The 25635-nt window shown below is 43.5% G+C and overlaps 1 protein-coding gene across 1 annotated transcript; it reads right to left on the bottom strand.

The window, feature by feature from the left end:
• Positions 1 to 720: 720 nt before the first annotated feature.
• On the bottom strand, positions 721 to 24639 carry LOC119952988 (MAP kinase-interacting serine/threonine-protein kinase 2-like). Its single transcript, XM_038776711.1, is given in 17 exon segments — positions 721 to 3668; positions 4190 to 4233; positions 4361 to 4525; positions 5736 to 5930; positions 15779 to 15874; positions 16723 to 16778; positions 17473 to 17577; positions 18263 to 18316; positions 18319 to 18335; positions 18745 to 18824; positions 22399 to 22458; positions 22460 to 22497; positions 23219 to 23320; positions 23449 to 23536; positions 24031 to 24054; positions 24056 to 24201; positions 24548 to 24639. Coding segments are annotated over 16 exon segments (1401 nt in total). The 5' UTR covers positions 24083 to 24201; positions 24548 to 24639; the 3' UTR covers positions 721 to 3418.
• Between the last annotated feature and the right edge of the window lie 996 nt (positions 24640 to 25635).

Raw genomic sequence — 25635 nt, 5'->3', positions numbered from 1 at the left:
GGACCGTGGGAGGAAGCCGGAGAAAACCAACCCACCCAAACACGGATAATGTGCAAACTCCACAGTCACCCAAAGCTGGAATTGAACCCGGGTCCCTGGTGCTGAGGCAGCATTGGTAACCACTTGTGCCACCATGTTAGAATTTTGTGTACAAATTTTGTGTACACAATTCCCATATCAGAAACCAGAGCACAAGGGTTGCAATATCAGAGGTACCATCTCTTTGATGACAGTTCACCTGCCTTTCTCTAGGTTGATGTAGAAGATTCCATGCCAGTTCTTGGATAAGCATTGAACTAACTGTTCCTAATGTCCTTGACTTCACTTATCCTTCAACTAACACCTAAAATTATCTGGACATTCCTTTCATTGACGTTTGTGGGGACTTGCTGTACACAAATTGGCAGCCTGGTTTCTGCATTCCAGGGAAAAAAACATTGCGAAAGTACTTTGGGGGCATCAGTGGTTGAGAAAAAGTTACTATTCAATACACATTTCTTTCTTTAATCTATGTGCCACCAATCGCCCACCAGCTCACTGTTACTGGGAAATTCTGGGCTGTGGTTACTCCATGATACCACCAAAAGAAAATGTTAACTGGACAAGAGATGAGGTTGTGGGGCTAGAAAGAAGAATATTTAATCTTCTCTCTTTTCCCCCACCCCCAACCAAATCCCCTCAAAATGTTGATTACATTTGTTAAAAACCACACAAAAACAGTTTAAGTTCAAAGCATTTATTAAAATTTTTATAAAACAATACAAAAATCCTGGCAACAACAGTAAGAAGATTTAGAGTGAGCCTCATCAGTCACCTGGTGAGTAAAGTGCTTTCGCTTCATGCCCCTTAGGAGCTAGCTAATATACCAACAGTGCTCGATTATGGCCTATGTTCAACTAAACCAAGCTGTGCTGCCATCCAGCACAAGGTAGCATTCAAATGAGATGATGCAATGCATACAAAATTCAAGTAGTCTTAGTATAAGACAACAAGAACATATGTCTTATTCAGCAAACTTAAGAATGTACTTGACAATTTAAATAGGCTTCTTGTACCACCAGCTTTTCATTATAAAGTACCATACTGTTGCTGATAATACTGTTTCAGAGAGCAAAGTTGGATCGGGCAATGGAACTAACGATGAACTTGCATTAAATGGACGCAGAATTATTAAATTGCAATGGGTGATATTTGACACCTGCACACCTCCCAATTCACCCAACGAAACATCCCTTCAGAGCAAGAGCATAAGGTTTCATCTTGAACATTTTCATATTCAAAAAGGAATGCCTCAACCAAAGTTATCTGCAGTCAGCTAGACATTTTGCAAGGTGTGCACTCCCAGACTACCCTGGAGGTATTTTTCAAGTTGCCTCCCATGCAATATTTTTGCACAGATAGTTATCACTTGAACTAAAAAAGGCAAACTTGTAACCACAAGATCAGTGAAGTTACAGCCAAAGGGCAACTTCAACACAATCTACTTTTGGCAAGGGAGGGGGGGGGGTATGGAGAAGGAAGGAAAGGAGAGAATCAGATCTTACAAGAAGTGTAAGTATAGTTAGTAGAGAACATTCACCCATCAGCCATCAGGAAATGCTTAGTTTCTATGGGACTCAATATTCAACATACTGAAAACATTTTATGAAAAAGTAGTAATTTAGATTTCACCCCCCCCCCAAACCACAGACATTGGTATCCTTGCTCGATTAAATTTCCATTGACGAGTTGTCCTCTGCACAAGAGTGCTCCTTATTCACTCGTGAGCCATGACAGTGAATGCTGTATCTGTCCTCAACAAGGGCCCACGCATTTTCTAGCTGTACACTGGGGCAGGAAACCCATAAAGCAGCCAGTAAAAAAATCAATTTCACTGGGATGGTCGAAAGCGACTGATGTCAGCATAGACAGAGAACCAAACTGGTAATTTTCCTGGTCTGCACAACAAAGATTTTTACCCGTGGCTCTGTAGGAGCCAAAAAAAAAGACCAGATCCTACCCATACAACTAATTAAGTTCCAAGTACATTGCGACATTGTGTTGGAATACAAAAATGCGACACGAGACGGCAGTGGATCACTGCACGTTCCTGTGATTGAACTAGTAGCCTGGTTCCGAATTCAGGGGCCATTAATGCAAGTTCAGTTTAAACAGCCCACACAGTAATGCAGCGTATACACACATTTCCTTGAATATTTTGAAATGGGTTCAAATGTCTGCATCAGATGTGTGCTCTACTTCAGCAATACAGTGAAAAGCTCAACAAATACATTCAATGGCTTTGAACACAACCACCACATTAATACAAAGGCTAGGCCTATATTACATAAACATGGATAGCACCCACTTTTCAAAGCTTCAAAATCAGAATGTGGCACTTTCAGACTCCATCCATACACATTTTAAAAACAGACGTAAACACTTCTTTCTCAAAGAAAACTGTCAGAAGATTTCACGCAATCTTAAAGAAAGACTACTCGTATTTTTGTATATCTGGAATGCCTTTTTCTCAGTCAAATTTTTGTCCTTCTCCCCCCCCCCACCCATCATATCATTATTTTTCCTGAACTAATAAAGTCCTGCTACAGATTTTCCTCAAGGACTCAAAATAAATGTAGAATATACTTACACTTATGAACATGGCAGAAATTAAGGAAACATTTTTTTTCTAGGACATGCTGGTCAGAGTGGGGTGAGATTTAAAAAAAAAAAGTCACATTGATAGAGGAAAATAGCTGTACAACTGGAGTTTCTTTTTTTAAAAACTGAATATACAAAAATCTCTCTTGCTCTCAGTCCTCTCAAAAATCTGGTATGCAAAAAAAGTAACCCTGGTTTTTTTTTAATATACTGGAGACAAGTGTGCATGTATCCGAAAAACACAAAAATGAGTTGCTGCCTTTTTAGTGGGGTGTTTTGCCACTAGCTTCGGAAAGCCCTCTGATGCCAATAACAATCCCCACGCAAGCTTGCCAAATGCACTCGGACCACTGAACAGGAAGAACATTTTTGGGGGGGGGGGGGGGGGGCAAAAAAAAAAAAAAAAATTAGAGGTTTCTATTGCGTGTAGATGCCGCACCTTAGAACCAGTGGCCCAAACTGAAACCAGTATAAAAAGCAGCTAAAAACTAAACTATAGTTGTCATGAAGGTGATCACAGTACAAAATAAGTTTTAAAACCTGCTCTTAAAAACATTCCTTTGGTAAAGAGACTAAAAGTCGTTGTTTAAATTTTTTGCCCTTTTCTCAGTTAACAGACTCTTAATCTCTCAGATTTGCATACTTATCCCATGCAGGTTTCAAATGCTGTAAACAGTTCTTTCTTATGTGAAGCAGTATTGTAACATCGCCAGACTTGGAAGCCAGCCAACAGAAGGTTCTGGGTTTAGTTGCTATGTGCTCGAGGGAAGAAATGATGTCATGCACAATTGTCAACCAGGACTAAGGGTGGCAACAACTGCTGATTGGCTGCTTTGATTGCACTCGTCTTCTGCCTCCGTTTGGCCAATTTAGATTCTGAGGGTGGAGACAGTCGCATGGAACATGAGGTAGCTTTGATGAGGATTGGCTGATTCTCCTCGTCCTGATTTTCTTCATGCTGAGTCAGCTGCCTGTTTACTGCGATTGCTTCAGCTGCAAAGAATGTGAGATCTTTGGCACTGCTGTTCCTGAGGGACATAACAGAACAAAGAGTCAACACAGTTTTAACCAAAGCACAACACAATAACAGGCTCCAAATCCCGAACGCCTCAGTTTTCACTGCTAGCTAATCCATTCGCAACCCTTTGTTTTCAGTGGCTTTAGTTTCACAAGCCACAGCCCCTTCACTGAACAACCAACAAGATACATTCTGATTGATTCAAAACTGTAACCCCGAGCTTTTCAATCATTCAGCAAAATGGTTTCATTACATTTTTAAATATAAATTTGAGCAATATTGACCCAGATTGTTGGCGTTTATTAGCAAATGGAAAAAATGTAATACTTAGGGTAGAGAAATGACTCCCAAACTGCACAGGCAACAGTGTAGCTGGGTTTTGCCTTGTTGATACAAGCAGGTTTGAACCCGCCCCTTTGCAGCTTTATTGATGTCAGTAATCATTAAACTCTCCCTCAAAAGTCCCATTTTGAAACACCTTGCTGCATTTAAATAGTACACTGGAGCTCAGGCCAAAATATGTAGACGTACCGCTGGAGAAGGCGTGGTGTTGGAAGGGTATTCTCTGGTGCATGCTAAAAGTTAAAAAAAGGAACAATCAATCAACGCACAAACAGCATTGCAGGAAGGCAGTTGCAAAATTCAGCATTTAAAATCCACCCATTTGGATTGTTACAAATCTTGACTTGTAATGAAACATACCCCTTGCACCCATGGGTGCCCCAGCACTTGTGCGGCACTCAGCCTCTTCTTGGCATCTCTGACTAAGAGTTTTGTGATGAGGTCCTTGGCGCCAAAAGAGATGTGAGCCCAGTCTTTGTCAGGGAACTCGTACTTCCCTTCTTGAATGCTCTGAAATAGGTTATTCTGGAAATAGAAGGTGTCAAAACTTGTTTTAATAATACAGGAGGTTGTTTAATTACGTGATCATTACAGTTTCTACATAGAATCCCAATAGCAAAACAAGTCATCCGGCCCACATTGGTGTTTATTTTCTACACGACCAGCAATCTCACGTGGTGGCAGTTTGCGAAGTTCTGCCTTCAGATTGGAAAAAATGTAAAATTCCCTAGCTGGGAATTTCCAGAACAATCCTCAGAGCCAGCTTAGTTCGGTTAGTAACACCTGCATCTCTAAGATTTGGGAGTTCAAGATAACTGCACATAGAGAAGGCACTATTCTTGACTAGAATGGAGATGAAGTCGGGTCTGGAGTCTGCACCGCTGCAAGTGACAGAGATCCATTTTATCCAGAGACTTTGGGGAATTCTGTTTGCAGTAGTTCTGGAGTTTTTTTAAAAAAATAGATTGCATTTTTTGATTTTCATTAAATGGTTCAAGTTCTGCTCCACGTCCCCACCCCTTTCCCACTTTATTGGCTGACAATGGCCCCAATAAACATTTAATTAGACACGGTAATTAATTTTCACTTGCTATTATTAACAGAGATCTCTGTCAGTTACTTGCCCTGAAGTGCATCAGGTGGTGGTTTCCAGAGCATCCCATTCAGCTTCACAGCATGTGCAACACCTGTCTGGGCAGGTCTCTACTAGGAATGTGGAACATCAGGTATAAACACAATAAGGGCGGTACGTGGCGCAGTGGTTAGCACTGACGCCTATGGCACTGAGGACCCAGGTTCGAATCCCGGCCCTGGGTCACTGCCCGTGTGGAGTTTGCACATTCTCCTCGTGTCTCCGTGGGTTTCATCCTCACAACCCAAAGATGTGCAGGTTAAGTGGAATGATCATGATCAATGCGAATAGGGCAGGGAAGTCGGCCTTGGTGGTGTGCTCTTTTAGAGGGTCAGTGGCACCCTTCTGCAGTGCAGGGATTCTATGGCATTGGGGAGAACTTCAGATCTGCATTGTGATCATCCAATTCTGGGTGGCACATTGGCATTTAGTCTTCATCACCCAATGATTCCCAGTGCAAGAATTGCACATAGTCACGGATTAATTATTCTGTGAAGTACATTGTCCCAGTATAGTTTAGCTTTCAAACATTAAAACTGAGCCGATAATGAAACATCTGGAAAAAAACCCATTTAAATTGGCAAAAGAAAGTATGTCACTCACCTGACAGGAAGGACAGGCCTCCCCTCGGTCCCAACCACAGTCAGTACCACAGTTTCCTACAAATGGCGGATATCCGCTAAGCATGATGTATAATATAACACCCAAACTCCAGAGGTCACAACGTTTATCATATATCGTAGCCTCTTCATTGAATGCCTCCACAACTTCAGGTGCCATGTACTCTGCAGACCCACACTAAACACAAAAAAAAAAATTCACAGCAATTAGTTAAAATTTTTGTCCCTTATGCCGAAATGCCATCTTACTTTATTTTAAAATATTTCATATTTCACATTTAAATAAAATTTATTTTTGGTGAGAAACAGTATTAAGGATACTTTTTTCAGGACAGAGTATTGTTGTCAACTCTTTTGCCCGTTTGCATAGCCCCACCGTACCTCATTATTCAGCATGCAACACAAGCCGGCTCTTGAGAGAGAGAGAGAGAGAGAGAGAAAGTAAATTCTAAATTACAGTCCCACTTGATCCCCAGAAAACCTGCTCATGCCATTATTTTTTTTGTTCCTGTTTCCAACTGCATCATACCCCAAGCTGAAGCAAAAATGCATCCAGGCCTCTACCTACACCACTAAATACATGAGCAATTTGGGAGGGGCTGTACCTACAGATTTTCCTCAAGGGCACGTACTCCCTTCTCTCTATGCATATCCACAAATGCAATATTAATGGAGGTGGTGACAGAAGAGTGGTGTCACTGGTCTAGTAACCCAGATACCCTGCGTAATGCTCTGGGGATCTGGGTTAGATTCCCACAACAGCAGATGGTATAATTTTAATTCAATAAAAATCTGGAATTAAAAATCTAACGAGGACCATGAAACCATTTTCAATTGAAAATCCATCTGGTTCATCATGTCCTTTAGGGAACAAAATCTGCCATCCTCATCTGATCTGGTCTACATGAGACTTATGAACGGTGATTATGTAAACACATTATAAAAGGGTGGGATTTTCCAGCCCTTCCCACTAGCAGGAGCTTCCAGTCCTGCCAAAATTCACCCCTGCAGCCACCGACTCCCCGGCAGCAGGGCAGACGAGCTATACAAAACCAAGAGTTCAGCAGGACTGGAAGATCGCGCTGGAAGCCAATGGAGAGCTGTCATTGGCCCAGCGACACCTGCCGCAGGGAAGGGGCTGGAAAATTCAGGGTTATAGGGAGTTTTTCCACCCTCAACCCCTTTAAAGATTTTGCATTTGGAGATAAGTGTGCATAATGAAAAATGGTTCTAATGTTTGCAAGAAGATTTATTTTTCATAGCAAACTCACAAGATTAGCAGGAAAGAGGAGGCATGTTTAGTAGTTTAAATGGAACTGGCAGTTACATTTCCTGCTTCAAAACAACTTCTTCCGTGTGAAGTGCAATTTCCTATACACACGGCTCGCTATCCTTTCAGGAAGCTACCAGACACACATTCAATTAACCAGCTGCCCAACAATTCAGCCAACTGGATAACCTTTGAAAGGAACAAGCTGCAAAACCAGCAGGGGCTGGTTTAGCTCACCAGGCTAAACCGCTGGCTTTTAAAGCAGACCAAGCAGGCCAGCAGCACGGTTCGATTCCCGTACCAGCCTCCCCGGACAGGCGCCGGAATGTGGCGACTAGGGGCTTTTCACAGTAACTTCATTGAAGCCTACTCATGACAATAAGCGATTTTCATTTCATTTTCAAAACCAAGCCCATTATTTTATAAGCCAGAGTCAAATGCTTCATCTTGCTAAATTAAAAATGGATGTAAAGTTAGTGACTCTTTCACATCCCACATATGCACCTTTAAGTAAAGTTTTTTAAAAATCAAAAAATAAACAAACAAAAGAAATTATATAGAATATCAGCCAAAATCTATACAGAATTCGGTCCAAATAGAGACAGTATACAAAATGCCTATCCAACATGGTCACAAAAATATCACATGACCCCAGCGCTCCAAATTAGATTTCATAATCTACAAGCTGTAAACAAATTCACAGAAACAAGTGAAAGAAAAGTGTTATATTGGAGACTTTTGCTCAGGCAATTATGCTGAAAGTACTCAGTGAGCGATGTATACATCAATAAACACAAGATTTTACAGATCAATGACTAAGATGATGCAACTCAGGCTTGCTATCTGCAACTCGCTCAGTAGCTGTGACGGGACTTTCCGAGCCTTGTAACCAGTCACACCATGACACCCGATACAGGCCACGTCTACCTTTCAATTTACTTGGAACCAATTCACCCTTAAAATAAACCAATGAAGCATCTATGGGAATTTTCGAATCCAGTGGCACCATAAAGTGAGCTGCTTTATTCTGGAGTATTGTTGTGGCTGGACCCAAGACAGTACGGTGGTAAACATTTGATTTCTCAGCACGATCTTTGCTCAGCTTCCAATCCCCCACTAGAGAGGAACCTGAAGGAGCCATCAGTTCTTACACCACCTCACCCTCCGCACTACTGCAAACACCCTATTTATATCAGTGCACGTGATCAAAGGTGTACTTTCACTCTATTCGATGTACAAGTGCCTCTGAAGTGCCATACCACTTAAATGGACTGCTCAACGGCAACTTGAATTTATTTAATATTTAGTAAAGTGCATCTCAGCAAGGATTGTAGGACTTTGGAGTCAAAAGACGGAAATGTTAGTGAGATGGAGGGCTTCTAAGTGACGGTCGAAGGAGAGGAGAGTGCAGGGGGGGGGGTGGGGAGTTAATCTCAATCAGGGCCCACAGGGAGAGGATGGAGGGGGAGAGATTGGTGGTGGTGATACTGAGGGTGGATAGGAGATATGCGGAATCCCCCGAGGAGGGATTGCTGAAGGAGCGCCAGAGCCTCCAAATAGAGTTTGACTTGCTAACCACAGGGAAGGCCGAGAGGTTTCCAAAAGTGGAGGAAGGGCAGTTAGAGGGATTGGGGGCCCCGATTGAGATGGAGGAGCTAGTTAAGGGGTTGGGGAGTCTGCAGGCAGGGAAGGCCCCGGGCTGGACAGGTTCCCCGTTGAGTTCTATAGGAAGTTCTTGGAGCTGTTGGGCCCGCTGTTGCAGAGAACCTTTAACGAGGCTAGGGAAAAGGGAATCCTACCCCGACGATATCGCAGGCTTTGATCTCGCTTATCCCCAAGCGTGATAAGGACCCGTTGCAATGCGGCTCCAAATGGCCGATTTCTCAATGTGGATGCCAAGCTGTTGGCCAAGATCTTGGCCACTAGGATTGAGGACTGTGTCCCGGGAGTGATTCATGAGGATCAGCCGGGGTTTGTGAAGGGCAGGCAGCTGAATACAAATGCGTGGAGGCTTCTGAATGTGATCATGATGCCCCTGGGGGGGGAAAGACACGCAGAAGTTGGTAGCGGCAATGGACACGGAGAAGGCCTTTGATCGGGTGGAGTGGGATTACCTGTGGGAGGTGTTAGGCAGATTTAGGGTCGGGGAGGAATTCATAGGGTGGGTCAAATTGTTGGACCAGGCCCCGGTAGAGAGTGTTTCGACGAACCGGCTGCGGTCAGAGTATTTTAGGTTATATCATGGAACGAGGCAGGGGTGCCCTTTGTCCCCCCCTGCTGTTTGCCCTGGCGATTGAGCCGCTGGCCATGGCGTTGAGGGAGTCCAGAAACTGGAGTGGGTTGGTCAGGAGCAACATGTCTCACTATATGCTGATGACCTGCTTCTGTACATTGCGGATCCGGTGGAGGGGATGGGGGAGGTCATGCAGATTCTTAGGGAGTTTGGAGACTTCTCGGGATACAAGCTAAATGTGGGGAAAAGCGAGCTCAATTTAGCACGGCTGGTGGATCAGGACTTTAGGAGGTGGGACATGTTGCCACTCTCCCTGGTGGGCAGGGTGCAGTCCGTAAAGATGACGGTCCCCCCCCAGGTTCCTGTTAGTCTTCCAGTGCCTGCCCATTCTCATCCCCAAGTCCTTCTTTAAGTGGGTAAACAGGAGTATTACGGGATGTGTGTGGGCAAATAAGACCCGCGGGTTAAGAGACTGTTTTTGGAACGGCGTCCTGCATAAATACTAGCTTGGGGGCATTGGTGATGGCACAGTTGCCGCTTCCACCAACGCGGTATACCACAAGCCCGGTGGTGGTCTCGACAGAGGATTTGGGGGGGAGCAGTGGAGACGGCATGGGGGGAGGTAGGGGCCTCAGTCTGGACCCTGATACGGAACAACCACAGGTTTGTTCCAGGTAGGATAGATGGTGGGTTCCTAAGCTGGCATAGGGCAGGAATCAAAAGGATGGGGGAAACTTGTTTATCGATGGGACCTTTGCCAGTCTGAGGGCGCTGGGGAGAAATTTGGGTAACCCCCGGGGAATACCTTTAGGTACATGCAGGTTCGGGCGTTCGTGAAAAAGCAGGTGGGGGAATTCCCGCTGCTGCCTGCCCGGAGGGTACAGGACAGGGTGATCTCGGGCGTGTGGGTAGGGGATGGCAAGATATCGGAAATATACCAGGAGCTGCAGGAGGCGGAGGAGGCCTCGGTGGAAGAGCTGAAGGGCAAGTGGGAGGAGGAGCTGGATGAGGGCCTGTGGGCTGACGCCCTGGGCAGGGTCAATTCCTCCTCATCTTGCACCAGGCTTAGCCTGATTCAGTTTAAAGTAGTGCACCGGGCACATATGACAGGGCTGAGAATGAGTAAGTTTTTTGGGGTAGAGGACAGGTGTGAGGGGTGTTCAGGGAGCCCAGCAAACCATGCCCACATGTTCTGGACATGCCCGGCACTTACAGGATTTTGGAAAGGCTTTGCAAAGGCCATGTCCAAGGTCTTGGACACTCGGGTAAAACCAAGCTGGGAGATAGCGATATTTGGTGTAAATCGGAAGATCCGGGAGTGCAGGAGTCGAAAGAGGCCGGAGTTCTGACCTTTGCCTCCTTGGTAGCCCGGAGAAGGCTCTTGTTAATGTGGAGGGATGCGAATCCCCCAATCGTGGAGGCTTGGGTCAGTGACATGGCAGGGTTTCTCAGGTTGGAGAAGATAAAGTTTGCCTGCGAGGGTCGTTGCAGGGGTTCCCCAGGCGGTGGCAACCATTCCTTGACTTTTTCACGGAACGTTAGGTTGATGTCAGCAGCAACCCGGGGGTGGGGGCTGATTTCAATGTTATTTGTAAGGGGTAGATGCCCCCCTTTGCTTGGTTTTGTTTGTTAAATTTTTAGTTGGTTAGAGGGTTAAGTTGTTTTTGTTGGCATATTGCTTTGTTTTCTTCACATTATTTTCTCTTTTGTAGCGTTTTGTAAAAATTATTGAAACATCTGGAATAAAAACATTTTTTTTATAAAAAGGACATAGAACATAGAACAGTACAGCACAGAACAGGCCCTCAATGTTGTGCCGAGCCATGATCGCCCTACTCAAACCCACGTATCCACCCTATACCCGTAACCCAACAACCCCCCCCTTAACCTTACTATTAGGACACTACGGGCAATTTAGCATGGCCAATCCACCTAACCCGCACATCTTTGGACTGTGGGAGGAAACCAGAGCACCCGGAGGAAACCCACACACACAGGGGGAGGACGTGCAGACTCCACACAGACAGTGACCCAGCCGGGAATCGAACCTGGGACCCTGGAGCGGTGAAGCATTTATGCTAACCACCATGCTACCCTAGGTTTGTGTGAAGGAGAGTGCAAACTCTGGGTTTAAACAGCGTTTGGCAAAGAAGAGGACCCTCGCTGGCAGATGGTTGAAGGGAGGAGAAAAAGAAAATAACATGAAAGGCTTTTAAGGAGGATGGTAATTTAAAATTGGAGCCACTTGAATGGAAGAGCAGAAATAATTTTGAAAGAGAGAGAGAGAGAGAGAGAGAGAGAGAGAGGAGAGAGGGGAGAGAGAGAAGAGAGAGAGAGCTATCATCTTGACTGAAGGCTAACTCACATTCAGTCAGTATCACAAAAAGTGAAAATCATATTCAGACATACCCAAGTCATTAAACTACTCCAAAACTACACTAATGTTTTGTGCTTTGCTGATTCAAAGCAGAAAGGGAATGAAAGAGTTAACAGAAGAAAAGTAAGTCCACATCCTATTATGGCACTTCAGCTACAAGAGAAAAGTTGCAGGCGCAGGCGCTTCAGCACTCCCCCCCCCCCCCCCCCCCCCCACACCTCATCCACTCCTCCTCCCTCCAGCTTGCCAGATCCATTTAGCACAGAGAGCTGAAGTGCCCTTTGGCCTTTCTCTGAAACGCCCGTGTTTCCACCAATTGCATCAGATCTGCTGAGCTGGGTGGAACTTTCTTTCCTAATAACAAAGTGGCACATGACCAAATGTAACCACAACCCAGACTAAACCTAAAGCTCTACACAGTTTACATCGATTTTGAGAGAGATCCATTGGCTATTACGTCAAAGCTACCTGGTCAAACAAGATCCTCACATCATTCATTCTCATTTTTCTTCCCGCGTAAGCCCTTGTAAATATTTGGAGAAAAGTTAAAGTCCAGCAATTATTTAACAACAAGCACCTACAAGTTTGTGATCCACACAAGGCCAGATACTTATAGCTGCATTATGTTGCATGAAATTATGGGCACAATTCAGCAGACTTCAAACCAAGCCTGCTGTCGGGCACGTTTCTCAGCAGCTGCCGTGCAGAGATACCGCTCCAACGGTGCTGTTTTTTTGGCCTTGGGAGTTTCTTCCCACCGAGGACACACTTAGTGATTTCTAAGCCAAAGGCTGCTCGCAGATCAGGTAACCATTTTGATCGGCAGCCATGATCTTTCTCTCCACCCAAACTCTTTTTTTTATTGATTTACCCTCAAACTTTGGGAATCGGCACCCACCCCATGGCTGACTCCTGCCCAGTGCAGGCGAGAGCCAGATCGTGCCTCGGGTGAAATGAGATCGGCCCAGGGCAGAGCCCGATTTTGGGCTCTCACACAACAATTCCAACGGGCCACTGAATCACACCCTATTATTATTTTATTGTCAGATGTGGATTCAATTTCTGGGAGGCGCAGAAATCTCGTGAGACGCACATGGGAGTATACAACAGCCAAATTTTTTTAAAGCCTTCAAAGAAATCAAAAAGCCAACGGTTTAAAAATTGGATTGACATTGGTACTCCTCGTTTATGCCGGTAGCAGTGGCAAAGGGTCAAACATGACAGGGCGCAGCATGGTGGCGCAGTGTGTTAGACCTTCTGCCTCATGGTGCCGAGGTCCCAGGTTCAATCCCAGCTCTGGGTTACTGTCTGTGTAGAGTTTGCACATTCTCAGTGTTGCACCCCCACAACCCAAAGATGTCCACGGTAGGGGGATTGAACACACTAAATTGCCCCTTAATTGGAAAAAAATGAATTGGGTAAATTTATCCAAAAAAAACATGACAGGCGACTACAAAATAGAATTCAGGCCAATTTTCTTAAAGCAAAATAATTCTTTTTTAGCTTGCTTATGTAATGAAATTTTAACTGGACTAAACCAAGTTTGTAATTGCATGTCTGCTTTTATACATATGCAGGTGGCTGAAAAAAAAGGGGAAAAGCAGCGATCTGGAGCATGCAGCTAATTAAGTCTGCTGCTTGTGTGGAAGGTCAACTCCAGTATGGGATGGGTCAAATGGTTGGTTTCCATGTTGTAATTCTATGCTTGTGGTTTCAAAACAACAGCTTTTGTTCGCAGTAATTACTTCAATAAGAGGCCAAGATCAGGCGCAAAGTTGTTCGATCAACACCCAAAATGTTTGCAAAGCTCATCTACTCTGGGGCTACCCTCCGAGAAACTGATATCGTAACAAAACACGCCATAACATGGAAGACAAACTGCTATGCCAGATCACAGCAGCAAGAGGGAACACGGAGTGCAAAAATGCACGCTGACATAAAACATTCATTTGAGTCCCTAACCATGACAGTAAGAATATTGATGTTTTGCAAGTTCACCAACAGTAGGAGTACCATACACCCCACCCAAATTTTCTCATAAGCAATTAGCCTATTGTCAAGATCAGAGGTCCCCATTTATTGATTGATATTTATTGTCACATGTACCAAAGTACAGTGAAAAGTATATTTCTGCAGCCAATGAAACCCAGAGGCAATAAGGGAAAAATATAGTCCTCAGGTAGGCTTCACGAAATTAACCAAAAATACAATGTTAAATTGCAGTTGGCTATGGGATGTACGAGTAATGAATGCTGGGAATGTGCATACAATTTCCATCATTTTTACTGATATCTAGTAATGGTAATTACGATTTGCACCTACTGTGTAGTTTGCCTATGCGTGTTAAATGCACACTGCGTTTCAGAACCTCGTTTACCAAGATACAAGCAGTTAGCCTGAAACTAATCATTTAAGCTCAAAACAATTGTAAATATGCAAGCACTTGCTACCAATGGGTTGCTACTCTTATTGTATTTCAAACACTAATCTGGAGGTGTACCCCATCCGCCTCAGCTGTATTGGTGGACCGAAAACAACATTCAACCCATGATCCCCAGAGAAGTATTGGGAGTCTTTCTAGGAAGACATTTGTTGGCTAGAACATGTCGACCTTGAGCTTGAACTGTGTCAAAATAGAACCTTATAGCAACATGCGCACCATGGAAAGTTCACGAGGTCAGTGAAATTAAAAGACTAGGCCTAAACTGGCAAAGTGGTAGCTCCAAAATAAAAGTTTACAAGAACATATGCAGAAAACCTCCGATATTTCAATTAATGTTTTGTTAATGCAATCGAATGGTAAATCCGAATTCAAAGTTTCCAATGATTCCAAATCAAAGGCAACTAAACCCTGGGCAGTTTCACGGAGAGGTCACAGCAGATCAGGTCACCACTTGCATTCCAGGTAGCACTACTTGCAGAAATAGCGTGAAGTAAAGGCACTTTGCAACAAGCTTTGGAGTTAGACTGGGTATACCCTTTGCTTTACAGTACATAATCTTTATGATTGTCACAAGTAGGCTTACATCAACAGTGCAACAAAGTTACTGATATCCCCAGTCGCCACACTCCCGGCGCCTGTTCGAGTACACTCTAGAGGGAGAATTCAGAATGTCCAATTCGGAACTTGTGGGAGGAAACCAGAGCACCTGGAGGCAACCCATGCAGACATGGGGAGAACATGCAGACTCCACATAGACAGTGACCCAAGCCAGGAATCGAACCAGGGACCCTGGTGCTGTGAAACAACAGTGATAACTCCTGTGCTTCATCTTCCTTGGTTAAGAAAACCAAACCCATGCTCCAAATCATGAACTCTATGTGAAAAGAAAAAATTCAGCAATGGTTTGTTTAACTCTTTCCCACCCTCCCCGGCCCCCCACCATAAAATAAATAAAAATCACAAACTACGTCAGAGTTTGCAAAGCCATTGCAAAGCCCTGAATGGTACTTGCAGTAATTGAGGACTTAAAAGCTCTGATCATTATCAGAAGTAATTTGAGGATTGGACTCCCAGCAAATTCACTACTTTTGTGCTCCATCTCTTTCCCCTTTGTTGGGAAAGTTGTGTTATTTCTTTTTTTTTTAAATTTAGATTACCCAATTATTTTTTCCAATTAAGGGGCAATTTAGCGTGGCCAATCCACCTACTCTGCACATTTTTGGGTTGTGGGGCGAAACCCACACAGACACGGGGAGAATGTGCAAACTCCACACGGACAGTGACCCAGAGCCGGGATCGAACCTGGGACCTCAGTGCCGTGAGGCGGTTGTGCTAACCACTAGGCCACCGTGCTGCCAAAGTTGTGTTATTTCTTAGGTGGAACATTACACAAAGGTGATAAGATACGAAAGCTTAGGGAAAAAGAACAAAAATGAGCAAGTGAGTTCCAGGGCAGAATCACACAAGTGAGCTCCAAGGGAACCTTAAGACTCACCAATGTAAAGGAGAGCATGAGCTATTAAGGGTCATAGTGATAGTTTGAGGTGGTGATCTACCAGGAAGTGAATGCCCAACACACAATCAAGTTATTTGCAGTCTGGCAGAATTTCAGATTTTCGATAGCTACAGAGTTTACAGCAATGAGACAATTACAGGCTCCGAATGGAATTCATCCAACATTTCTAATTAAACTTGCTTCTTACCGGTGTCAGAAGTTCTGGGGTTGAAATGGGGGAGCAGTCACCATTCAATTTTATCCCACTTCCCAAGTCAAAGTCACAGATCTTGACTGGGGAGAGCTAAAGAATAAAAACAGATACACTAACTGGTAAATGATTCACCAAACATGAACATACAATTCAGCACAATATTCTGATTAAAACAGTTGCTCCTCGTTCAATTCAGCACAATATTCTGATTAAAACAGTTGCTCCTCGTTCAATTCAGCACAATATTCTGATTAAAACAGTTGCTCTTTGTTCAAGTCAGCACAATATTCTGATTAAAACAGTTGCTCCTCATTCATCTTTCAATACCTTTTTCCATGTGAAGCTGTGTTCATATGATCAGCTTGCTAATGTGGCCCCAATTAATTATTTTAAATACTCTAGGCCGAGCGCAACCAATCTGTGGGCAAATGGATTGATTCAACAGCGAACCAGAGAAATCAGGATTGCTCCCCCAGTTCAAGTGTTGCATTGACCAATAGTTTTACCATTGGCACCCGTCTCTGGTACAGGAGGAGGAGGGGGGGAGGGGGGAGGGGGGAGGGGGGAGGAAGAACCAGGGTCCCCATTCCCCACCACTATCTAGGGACTCCCTCTAGAATGAAGAGTGGCCAGTTGAATAAGATACCAAAAAGGCAGCCAGCTTCCCAAAACCCTCACCTTAAAAAAAACTGGGATGCAGTGCCCGAGGAGAAGAGGATGCAAGATTGTCAATAGGAAACTGTTTGGTAGCTGGTGGTAATTTCTTTATGTTCTTGTTTCCTATGTAGTCAGGCTCTCAAAAAAATTGCCAGACTAACCAATACATTTCTAGAAAAAAAAAATCAGAGGTACTGATATGACCTCATTTGAGCGCAGTTTTTTTCTTAAAGACAAAAAAAGTATTATTTCCAGTTCACAACACTCAAAGCAGTGCCTACCTGTTCTGGGTTCTCGCACAGGATGTTCTCTGGTTTCAGATCTCTGTGGGCCATGCCTGACAAACACAAATTTTCAATTGTGAAATTAAATCAATTATTCAGGTGCATTTTCAATTCAGCACTATAAATTCAGAAATGGTTATGGTGTGAAACATGGGAGCACTATTTCTGAATCAAGTAAATGCCCTCTCAGCAGATTCTAGTTTACTTCCACCTACCCTTTTAACAGCACTTTCAAACGACTGAATATATGACAAAAGTCCCAGGTTCAATGCCCAGTTTGCCCCTAGTTGACAAAGTTTAGCTGGCATGACCACTGGCTTTAGAATTACAGTACTAGACAAAAGGTGCAAGTAGAAGGCAGAGAGAAATTCCCTGCTCCTGATCACTATTCAGCTGCTCCCGGCTGAAATTCATGTAGATATTGGATGGATGGATAGAGTTTGACCAGAGTAATACAGCCAACACTCACTGTTTAGTTTACATGTGTGGGATAAGTACCTGCATAATGTGAACAACGGTTTGAAAGTGCATACCAACAAGAGCCCTACTTAAGTAGAGTGGAAGCACATCTTCATTTGGCTTTAATGCCTGAACGAGAAGGTATAGATAAAACGAACCCAAATATCAGAAAACATTTTAATACTCAAAACTCTAAAAAGGCTAGTGTCTAGTACACCATTTTGGCCTGCACTAATTGTGCCTGTGAGAATAAATAACAACCTCAAGAATGGACGGTCAGTTTGTTACCTTTGTTATGAAGAAAATCCAGCGCACTCGCTATCTCATGGACAACAACACTGGCTTCCCGTTCATTGAAGTGCTTTCGTCTGTGGATGTGCGTTAATACAGAGCCTGGAAAGATAAAGTCCAGTCAGGAGGTCCCACTTATCAGACAGTGACGCTCAGGTGAAATGGCAAAGCAAAATCAATATCCAAAAAATGCAGACATTAATACCGACACCTTTCAAAAATGTGATATTGGCAAATGGGCAGTTCACCGACAATCTGTATCCACCATGTGCTGTTAACTACAAGGATATATTCCAATTGAAGTTCATAACTTGCAAAGAGGCACAGCCCCCTCCAAAAATGCATGCAGTTGGATTTCCTTCAAATGGATATTTTCTGCAAAAAAACATGCTTTTAAACTAAACTATTTGCTAATTTGATCAAAATCAAACCCACTAGAGTGTAAAACAGGGACTTTAAGCTTATCAGATTTTTTTTTTTTTTTTTAAACCTTAACCACTACATTAATTGATTTTCTAGCACATTTATTTCCTGGTTGCTGAAGAACAAAAATATTTCTGATAATGGTGGTAGTGTTTTCCCTTGTACAGCTGAAGTTGCCATTCATAAGTTGGGACAGGACTCCTTGGAGAGTCTTTGTATTTGCATGAATGTAAAAATGTCAAAAAATCAAGGATAAAATATTTTAAGACGTTGAAAGGTTCATGCAACACACCAAGGGATGTCTTAACGTTCACAGTCATGTATGCTTACTGTCTACAAATATCCAATTAGTTAAGACTCATACCTCCTTTCATTTTTTCAAAAACCAAGTAGAACTTGTCCTCATCTTCAAAGAATCAATCAGTTCAAGAATGTTCCTAAGATAGATGATATGAATGGTTAGTTCTACAAATTGAGACAAAGAGCCAAGATCATCTACAGTATCTAATGTTCCAGATACAATTCAGACCCCCCCCCCCCCCCCCCCCCCCCCACATCACTTTGCAATTAATTTTGATACAATGCAAAGTTGCTGGCTCTTCTAAAATAAAAATGCAGGGAATGCGTTTCAACAGCAAGATCAAAGTCCAGTGGAACAGAAATAATTGTACTGCTGATGCAGTATTTAAGCTTTGTTGAACTAAGCCATTTTCTAGTCTTACACATCAGGATTATCTATTTACAGCAATCACCTGATGGACTAAAAACTATCCTGTCAGCAGATACAGAGGGCTCGCATATTAAATATCTCATGCTTCTCAGGATTAACAGACAACCATGTTGTACCTGTGTCCCTGACATTGATAGAGCATCTCCACCTCACGAAACACACGGCTGCGACTGTGGCCTGGTCTCTTCTCAATAATCTGCAACGAGCAAATAAACCAGCTCTTCAGTACCCACAGGTGCCAAGTCCTTTGCAGCTTTGTGATGTTACGGCTGGATGCCCCATTTTTAAAAACTTTTAGCGTCCAAGCTTTATTTAAGCATTTGCTTGACTGGAGTAGTAATTTGAATGAAACAAACATTTCTACTTTATACAAAGATTTTTCCAACCCCACCGGCTAATTAAACTGGCCGGACAATAGTCATGAGCAAAATCCATGAAACCTGATGCAATTGCCTATTACAGCTGCATAGTTAACATACCATTTTTCTTACTTCCTCAATCATTGTGTGGGGATATTTACAATACAAATAAAGCTATAAATCACACAATGCCAAGAGGTTGCAAACACTGCACTCAGTTCGCAAGACACCCTTTCCTTACAGTAAGAGTCTTTGAGATTACAGTATGTTCTCAGTAGGCAAGTTTGACTACTTCTGGCGGAGCAAGGGATACCTCAAGAAAACACTGTTGCTAATATTAAGCCCCGCCCAGGGTGAAATGTTTTTGTACATTTTGTACCATGAGTCAAAAGGTGGAAACTACTGCAGCTTCACCTTTCCCTCAAAGCATAAAAAGGATTTTAAAAAAGTATTCAGACCAAAATAAAGAAAACAACCCTATCTGGCAAGATTGTGGATTTGGGAAGAGGAGAAAAAGAAACTTTACCCAAATCACACATCAAAATTAAGTGCAGCCAGTTTTCTTGAACACAATTCTTGCTGCTTTGTTTTTGTGAAATCCCTCCTCAACGCAAGCCATTTGGCGAAATTTCCACACTAGGAATGCAATTCAGACAAAAGCTCTTTACAGATCACTGCAAGCTCAAATTAAAAACAGCTGCTCGAGAGGAAAGTTTGCAAACACCCAGGGCAGTGCTGCAGTGTCCCATCCCCCATTCCTTCCCCTCCTCCACCGTTGGTGCTTTGTTTAGCTCTGAACACAATGTCCCCACTGCCAGCTGCACACAAACCAAAGTCTCTAGACTGTCCCACCCTCTGTAATAAAGGCAGCTCAGATTACTAACAAAACAGAAAAGCACCACCCCCCCCCCCCCCCCCACCAATCTGGATGCTTCAACACACAATGACCAATTCCTTACAGTGGGTGGGTGACAGCAGGGTGCCAAGACTCCTAACTCCCCAGGACATGAGCATCACACAGTAAGCTCACCCACCCAGTCTGGCTGCCTTGTAACAACACCGCCATTCCAAGGAAAAGCCCTGTGGTCGCAGCTTTGCTGTTCCATTTTCTATTGGGCTGCTGACGGATGCCCATGAGCGGAGAGCGAAAGGCCTCATCTCCCCACACGGTGCAACAGAGAAAGCAGCTCAAATCTCCAACCTCTGCAACTCCAGGTAAATGCTTATTTACATAGAATTTACAGTGCAGGAGGCCATTCGGCCCATCGAGTCTGCACCAGCTCTTGGAAAGAGCACCCTACCCCCTACCCAAGGTCAACACCTCCACCCTATCCCCATAAACTCAGTAACCACACTCCAACACCAAGGGCAATTTTGGACACGAAGGGCAATTTATCATGGCCAATCCACCTAACCCGCACATCTTTGGACTGTGGGTGGAAACCGGAGCACCTGGAGGAAACCCACGACACACGGGGAGGATGTGCAGACTCCTCACAGACAGTGACCCAAGCCGGAATCGAACCTGGGACCCTGGAGCTGTGAAGCGATTGTGCTAGCCACAATGCTACCGTGCTGCTTATGTCGAAATGTCTGGAAACACTATCGTGTTGGCCAAATTCCAAATCACAGAACCTCCAATTAGTTGTGTAAATGACTTTTCTTTCCACATTACCCAAACCACAGGAGCAGAAGGAACTGCCAAAACCCATGGGGCAACATTGTTACCCCAAAGCATTTCAACAGTTTCTATTGGAGCCCGAATCGTTATGGTGGAGGCCATTTGGTCCATCGTGTCTGGACTGGCTCTCCAGACGATCAACTAACCTTGTACCATTGCCCCACCTTCTCCCTATAACCCTGTGCATTCTTGCTGTTTGGTTATCAGCTTAATTCACTTTTGAATGCTTCAATTGAAACAGCTTCAATTGAAACAGCCTCCGACAACCTTGGGCAGTGCATTCCAAACACTAATTACTCAAATGGAGGCGGAAAAAAAAGTTTCTCCTCTTATATTGCTGTTTCTTATCCATTACCTGGAGTTAAGGTGTAAAGGAAAGTGGGGTGGGGGGGGGGGGGGGGGGGGGGGGATTAATATTTGCACTTCCAAATAAGCAGCACAGCAAAGCCCTCACTTTCTTTCATTCCAGCATCACTTTACAATGAACTTCCAGCAAAATCACCGGAAATGCCATTTTGCAGATCAACTCCAGAATTGGCAAATTCTGACAATCTTAGCATGGTTTACATTGGACCCAGAAACGATCAGACTAACTAAAAGCACATTTAGGGTGCAGAGCAAGTTTTCTCCAAACTGGCAACCCATATACAGAAAGGAAGATAGATAACAAAGCAGGATTCTAATTGGAGTCACCACATTGTCCAATTATCATTCTAACCACAAACAGATGCAAGTCAGAAATATAGCAACTAGACCACAAAACAAAAAGACCACATGGGGTGATATGACTAGTCCCTCTTCCCCAGATATTTCTCATACCCCTCCACCCAATTATCACCAACTTGAATACACTGATACAAATCAAGCCACACCTCAATCAGGCCAACCATCCATTTCACTTGGCAGTATATTACACACATCATGCCATTTATTCCCACCTTCTAGTATTGAGGTGGTGCCCCTATACGAGAATCCCATGACATGTTAAAGCATATTAGATAATTCTGCAAGATCTTTACGATCACCTGAGCCTTCTCTAGTGTCACCATTTACAAACTGTCAATTCAATGACATCCACTTGAACAGAGGTCTCATAATACATTAACTCCAGTTGGGTACAGATTCAAATACAAGATTATATAAAATTCTAATGGGGTTAGGCAGGGTAGATTCAGAAAGAATGTTCCGATGGTGGGAGTGTCCAGAACTAGGGCTCATAATTTGAGAATTAAGGGTAAATCTTTTAGGACAGAGGCGAGGAGAAATTTCTTCACCCAGGAGTGGTGAATCTGTGGAATTCACTTCCACAGAAAGTAGCTGAGGCCAAATGTTGTGTGATTTCAAGAAGAAATTAGAGATAGCTCTTGGGGCTAGGAATCAGGATATTGAATTTGATCAGCTGTGATCATAATTAATGGCAGAGCAGGAGCAGGCTCAAAGGGTCTACACCTGATTCTATTTTCTATATATGTTCCAAGTATTATCCCTATTTTTTTTTTTTTTTTTAAAAAGGTATTTTCTGCATACCTCCAATCTAATCATGGACAGCAGTTAGCCATTCTCAGTCTAATTGTTAGGAATGGGGAGAAGCAACCAACATTTTCTAGGCAGGACAGGAAAAATTCCATAAGCAGCATTGTCTAATGTTAACCACCCCCATAAGCTCTTCTAAAATGCCCAATCATTTCTTGTAAGTTTGATGTCAAATTATTTAAGAGTGTTTCACTTACTTTCACAGCATATTCTTTGTTGGTGATTAGATTTCCACAGGTCTGCACCCTGGCAAATGATTCCCTCTCCCAACATCTCTCCATTCAGTTTGTAAACATCTGCAAACAAAAAAAAGAGTGGTTTGTAACACTGCCCCAAACAGTTGGCAAAATCCTCAAGTCTAATACAATCCGTGAAAGCAATGGCCACTCGCATTAAAGAACAAAACATGGAATGATTATAACTTACTGAGCTCAACCACATGTCAAACACAAAAATCAACTACGCTCGGACTATCATACGGGCTCTAACGTGAACTGTGCTTCTTTCTCTCCACAGACCTGCTGAGATTTTCCAGCACTTTCTATTTTTATTTCAGATTTCCAGCAACTGCAGTATTTTTCTTTCATTGCATGTAAAAAGCCGACCCTACTGAAATTTAAACTGGCAACATCAGCATGCATATGTAAAGCACTGTAGTCTGGAGGACAACTACAGTACTACACATTTGGTTGTTCAAATGTACTTAATTTGCAGGGTGCAATTCTTTGCAACATAAGATTCACACCTCAAATCTCTATTTCAGCTATGTCTAATGAATCCTACTCATTTGCTTCCAGATTTGTAACAGCTGTAACTTTGACCGATTATCGTCATTTAAAACCACTTCCTACCCACATTTTCAGTAATGGGACATAAATGTGCATCTACTTTTAAATAAGCCAAGAAAAAAAAATCAAAAGTTTTGCTCTTGCACGCAGCACTGCAATTCTGTCTGCAGTTACGTAGCTCATCCGGAAACAGATCGCACGTCATTCAAGTCAACATCAATGGGTTTACCTTCAAATTTGCCACTGAAACTGTCTGTGGCCCGACATCTTTTCTTCTTCTTATTCCGTTTTTTGGCATCTGGGATGTCAATTGGCAGACTAGAGGGCATGTCTACAATAAATGAGGATATTTTCACTTCTAATGCCAAGCTTGCATGTTAAATGAAAAATTAAATATAAATATAACTTCAACTGTTAACATGCAACGCAATATTAAAAGGTAACACTGTGATAACCCACCAGGTCTAGTTGGGCAGTCAAAATTAAACACCTTCTCAATATGAGATGGTCCAGTGTCATCACAATAATCATCAAAAGGAGTCTGCCCCTATAAAATAAAAGTATTTTAAAAAATCAGATAGCTAACAAATGAAGGTTGATTGATACAGAGCCCAAAAGGTCTATGACGAATTACTTATTGTAATATGTTCTACATGAAGCTTTTTACTTCTGCAGGACTCAGTTATCGAGACCCCCTACTTGATTCTTTCACCAGCCTATTCACAAAATGGAGCCGTTTCCAAGCCAAAAATACTTCTAATTCACCCAGTGAAATAGTGCTTCAGAAAATTAACATGCCCATTAATGACTGCAGTAGCTGGGAAGGTAAAACGCTCCCTTATTAGTTTCAATGGTCAGTTTCACGGCATTGCAGATCAGTTTACACTTTTAAAGTACCTCGATATTAAATCTTTGCCTGCATTTAAAACGCATGAGCAAAATACATGTTTTGCCTTTTCTTGTTGTCCCGCTTAAGCTTCTCAAGAGGTGGGGGGGGGGGGGGGGGAGAGAGAGCAGACTGCGGCAAATAAGTGGCTTTACCTTGAATGAGCGGTGGAAACCCTTTCAACTCTGCAACCTTGTTCTGAACCATTTCCTTCACAGTGCTAGTAACAATTTTTTTTTTGTTGAAAAAAGATCCACAAAACAAGCCTCAGATATGAAGAGATTCCTTTAAAGATTGCAGCCCGCTATTGTCTCAGTGTATATGGCCTGGAATTGCAAGAGAATGAAAATTGTTACACACTGGAGCCATTGAATCGATGCACATCCAACCCCGACCCATCGGTTTACATTTAGGAATAGATTTTCCCTGTCCCTCACTAACACCAATGCTCAGAGTTCTTCACACCTACTCCACGACAAGTAACAACTTGCAAAAGAGCACCTTCCACACCCAACATGTCTTAAAAGCTGCGAGAGAAAAAAAACAACTCAAAAGCAGACACCAGCAGCTCAAATACATTTAAGCCAGTCTTTCGAGGCATGCCCTGCGATTCTCTATTTTGCTGTTTATTGCATATCCCTGCATGTATACAAGGCATACACAATGACTTACCCGCACAACACTCCTTCACTAGCCAGCCAGCAGCCTAGTGCTAATCTACAAAAAGCAGCTTTGCCTCTTGTAGCTTTATAACCTCCCACTCTGCCTACCTACGCAGCCTCAATGTCGATCCGCACTACGTGCAAAACGATCAAACGTGCACAGCCAAACACAAGAAAGCGTGAGTAGAACAGTCTGTTCGACTGGTTTCCTCACAACCCACCCCTGTCCGCCAGAGCCACTACTACCCACCATCCCGTGCATTTCATTTTTTTAACTAGTCTCTGCTCACTGTCTCCCTCAACCCCACTCCCAGGTTGCATCAGATGCTTTGTCTTTTGGGAGGATGTAGTTTCAAATAGACTTCCCTTTCCTTTACTGAGCTACTCTGCCTGAACCCTTTCGTCAAACGTGAACCAAATGGTTCGTTTAAAACGTGTGAAACGTTAGGGATTTCACTGACCTGAATGCGCCACCAGAACCGTCCCAAACCGTCATTTAACATTAACATAGAATTTACAGTGCAGAAGGAGGCCATTCGGCCCATCGAGTCTGCACCGGCTCCTGGAAAGAGCACCCTACCCAAAGTTAACACCTCCACCCTATCCCCATAACCAGTAACCCCACCCAAACTAAGGCAATTTTTGGACACTAGGGCAATTTATCATGGCCAATCCACCTAACCTGCACATCTTTGGACTGTGGGAGGAAACCGGGAGCACCTGGAGGAAACCCACGCACACACGGGGAGGATGTGCAGACTCCGCACAGACAGTGACCCAAGCCAGAATCGAACTTGGGACCCTGGAGCTGTGAAGCGATTGTGCTATCCACAATGCTACCGTGCTGCCCTAGTGGTTAGCACAATTGCTTCACAGCTCCAGGGTTCCAGGGTTCGATTCCCCGCTGGGTCACTGTGCAGAGTCTGCACGTTCTCCCTGTGTGTGCATGGGTTTCCTCCGGGTGCTGTGGTTTCCTCTCGCAGTCCAAAGATGTGCAGGTTAGGTGATTGGCCTTGCTAAATTGCCCTTAGTGTCCAAAATTGTCCTTAGTGTTGGGTGGGGTTACTGGGGTTATGGGATAGGGGTGGAGTGTGGGCT

This window comes from Scyliorhinus canicula, chromosome 18, assembly GCF_902713615.1.
Source record: "Scyliorhinus canicula chromosome 18, sScyCan1.1, whole genome shotgun sequence".
In the NCBI taxonomy this organism is placed as follows: Eukaryota; Metazoa; Chordata; class Chondrichthyes; order Carcharhiniformes; family Scyliorhinidae; genus Scyliorhinus; species Scyliorhinus canicula.
The sequence above is the reverse complement of the archived record's forward strand: the minus strand, read 5'-3'. Positions and strand labels throughout refer to the sequence as shown.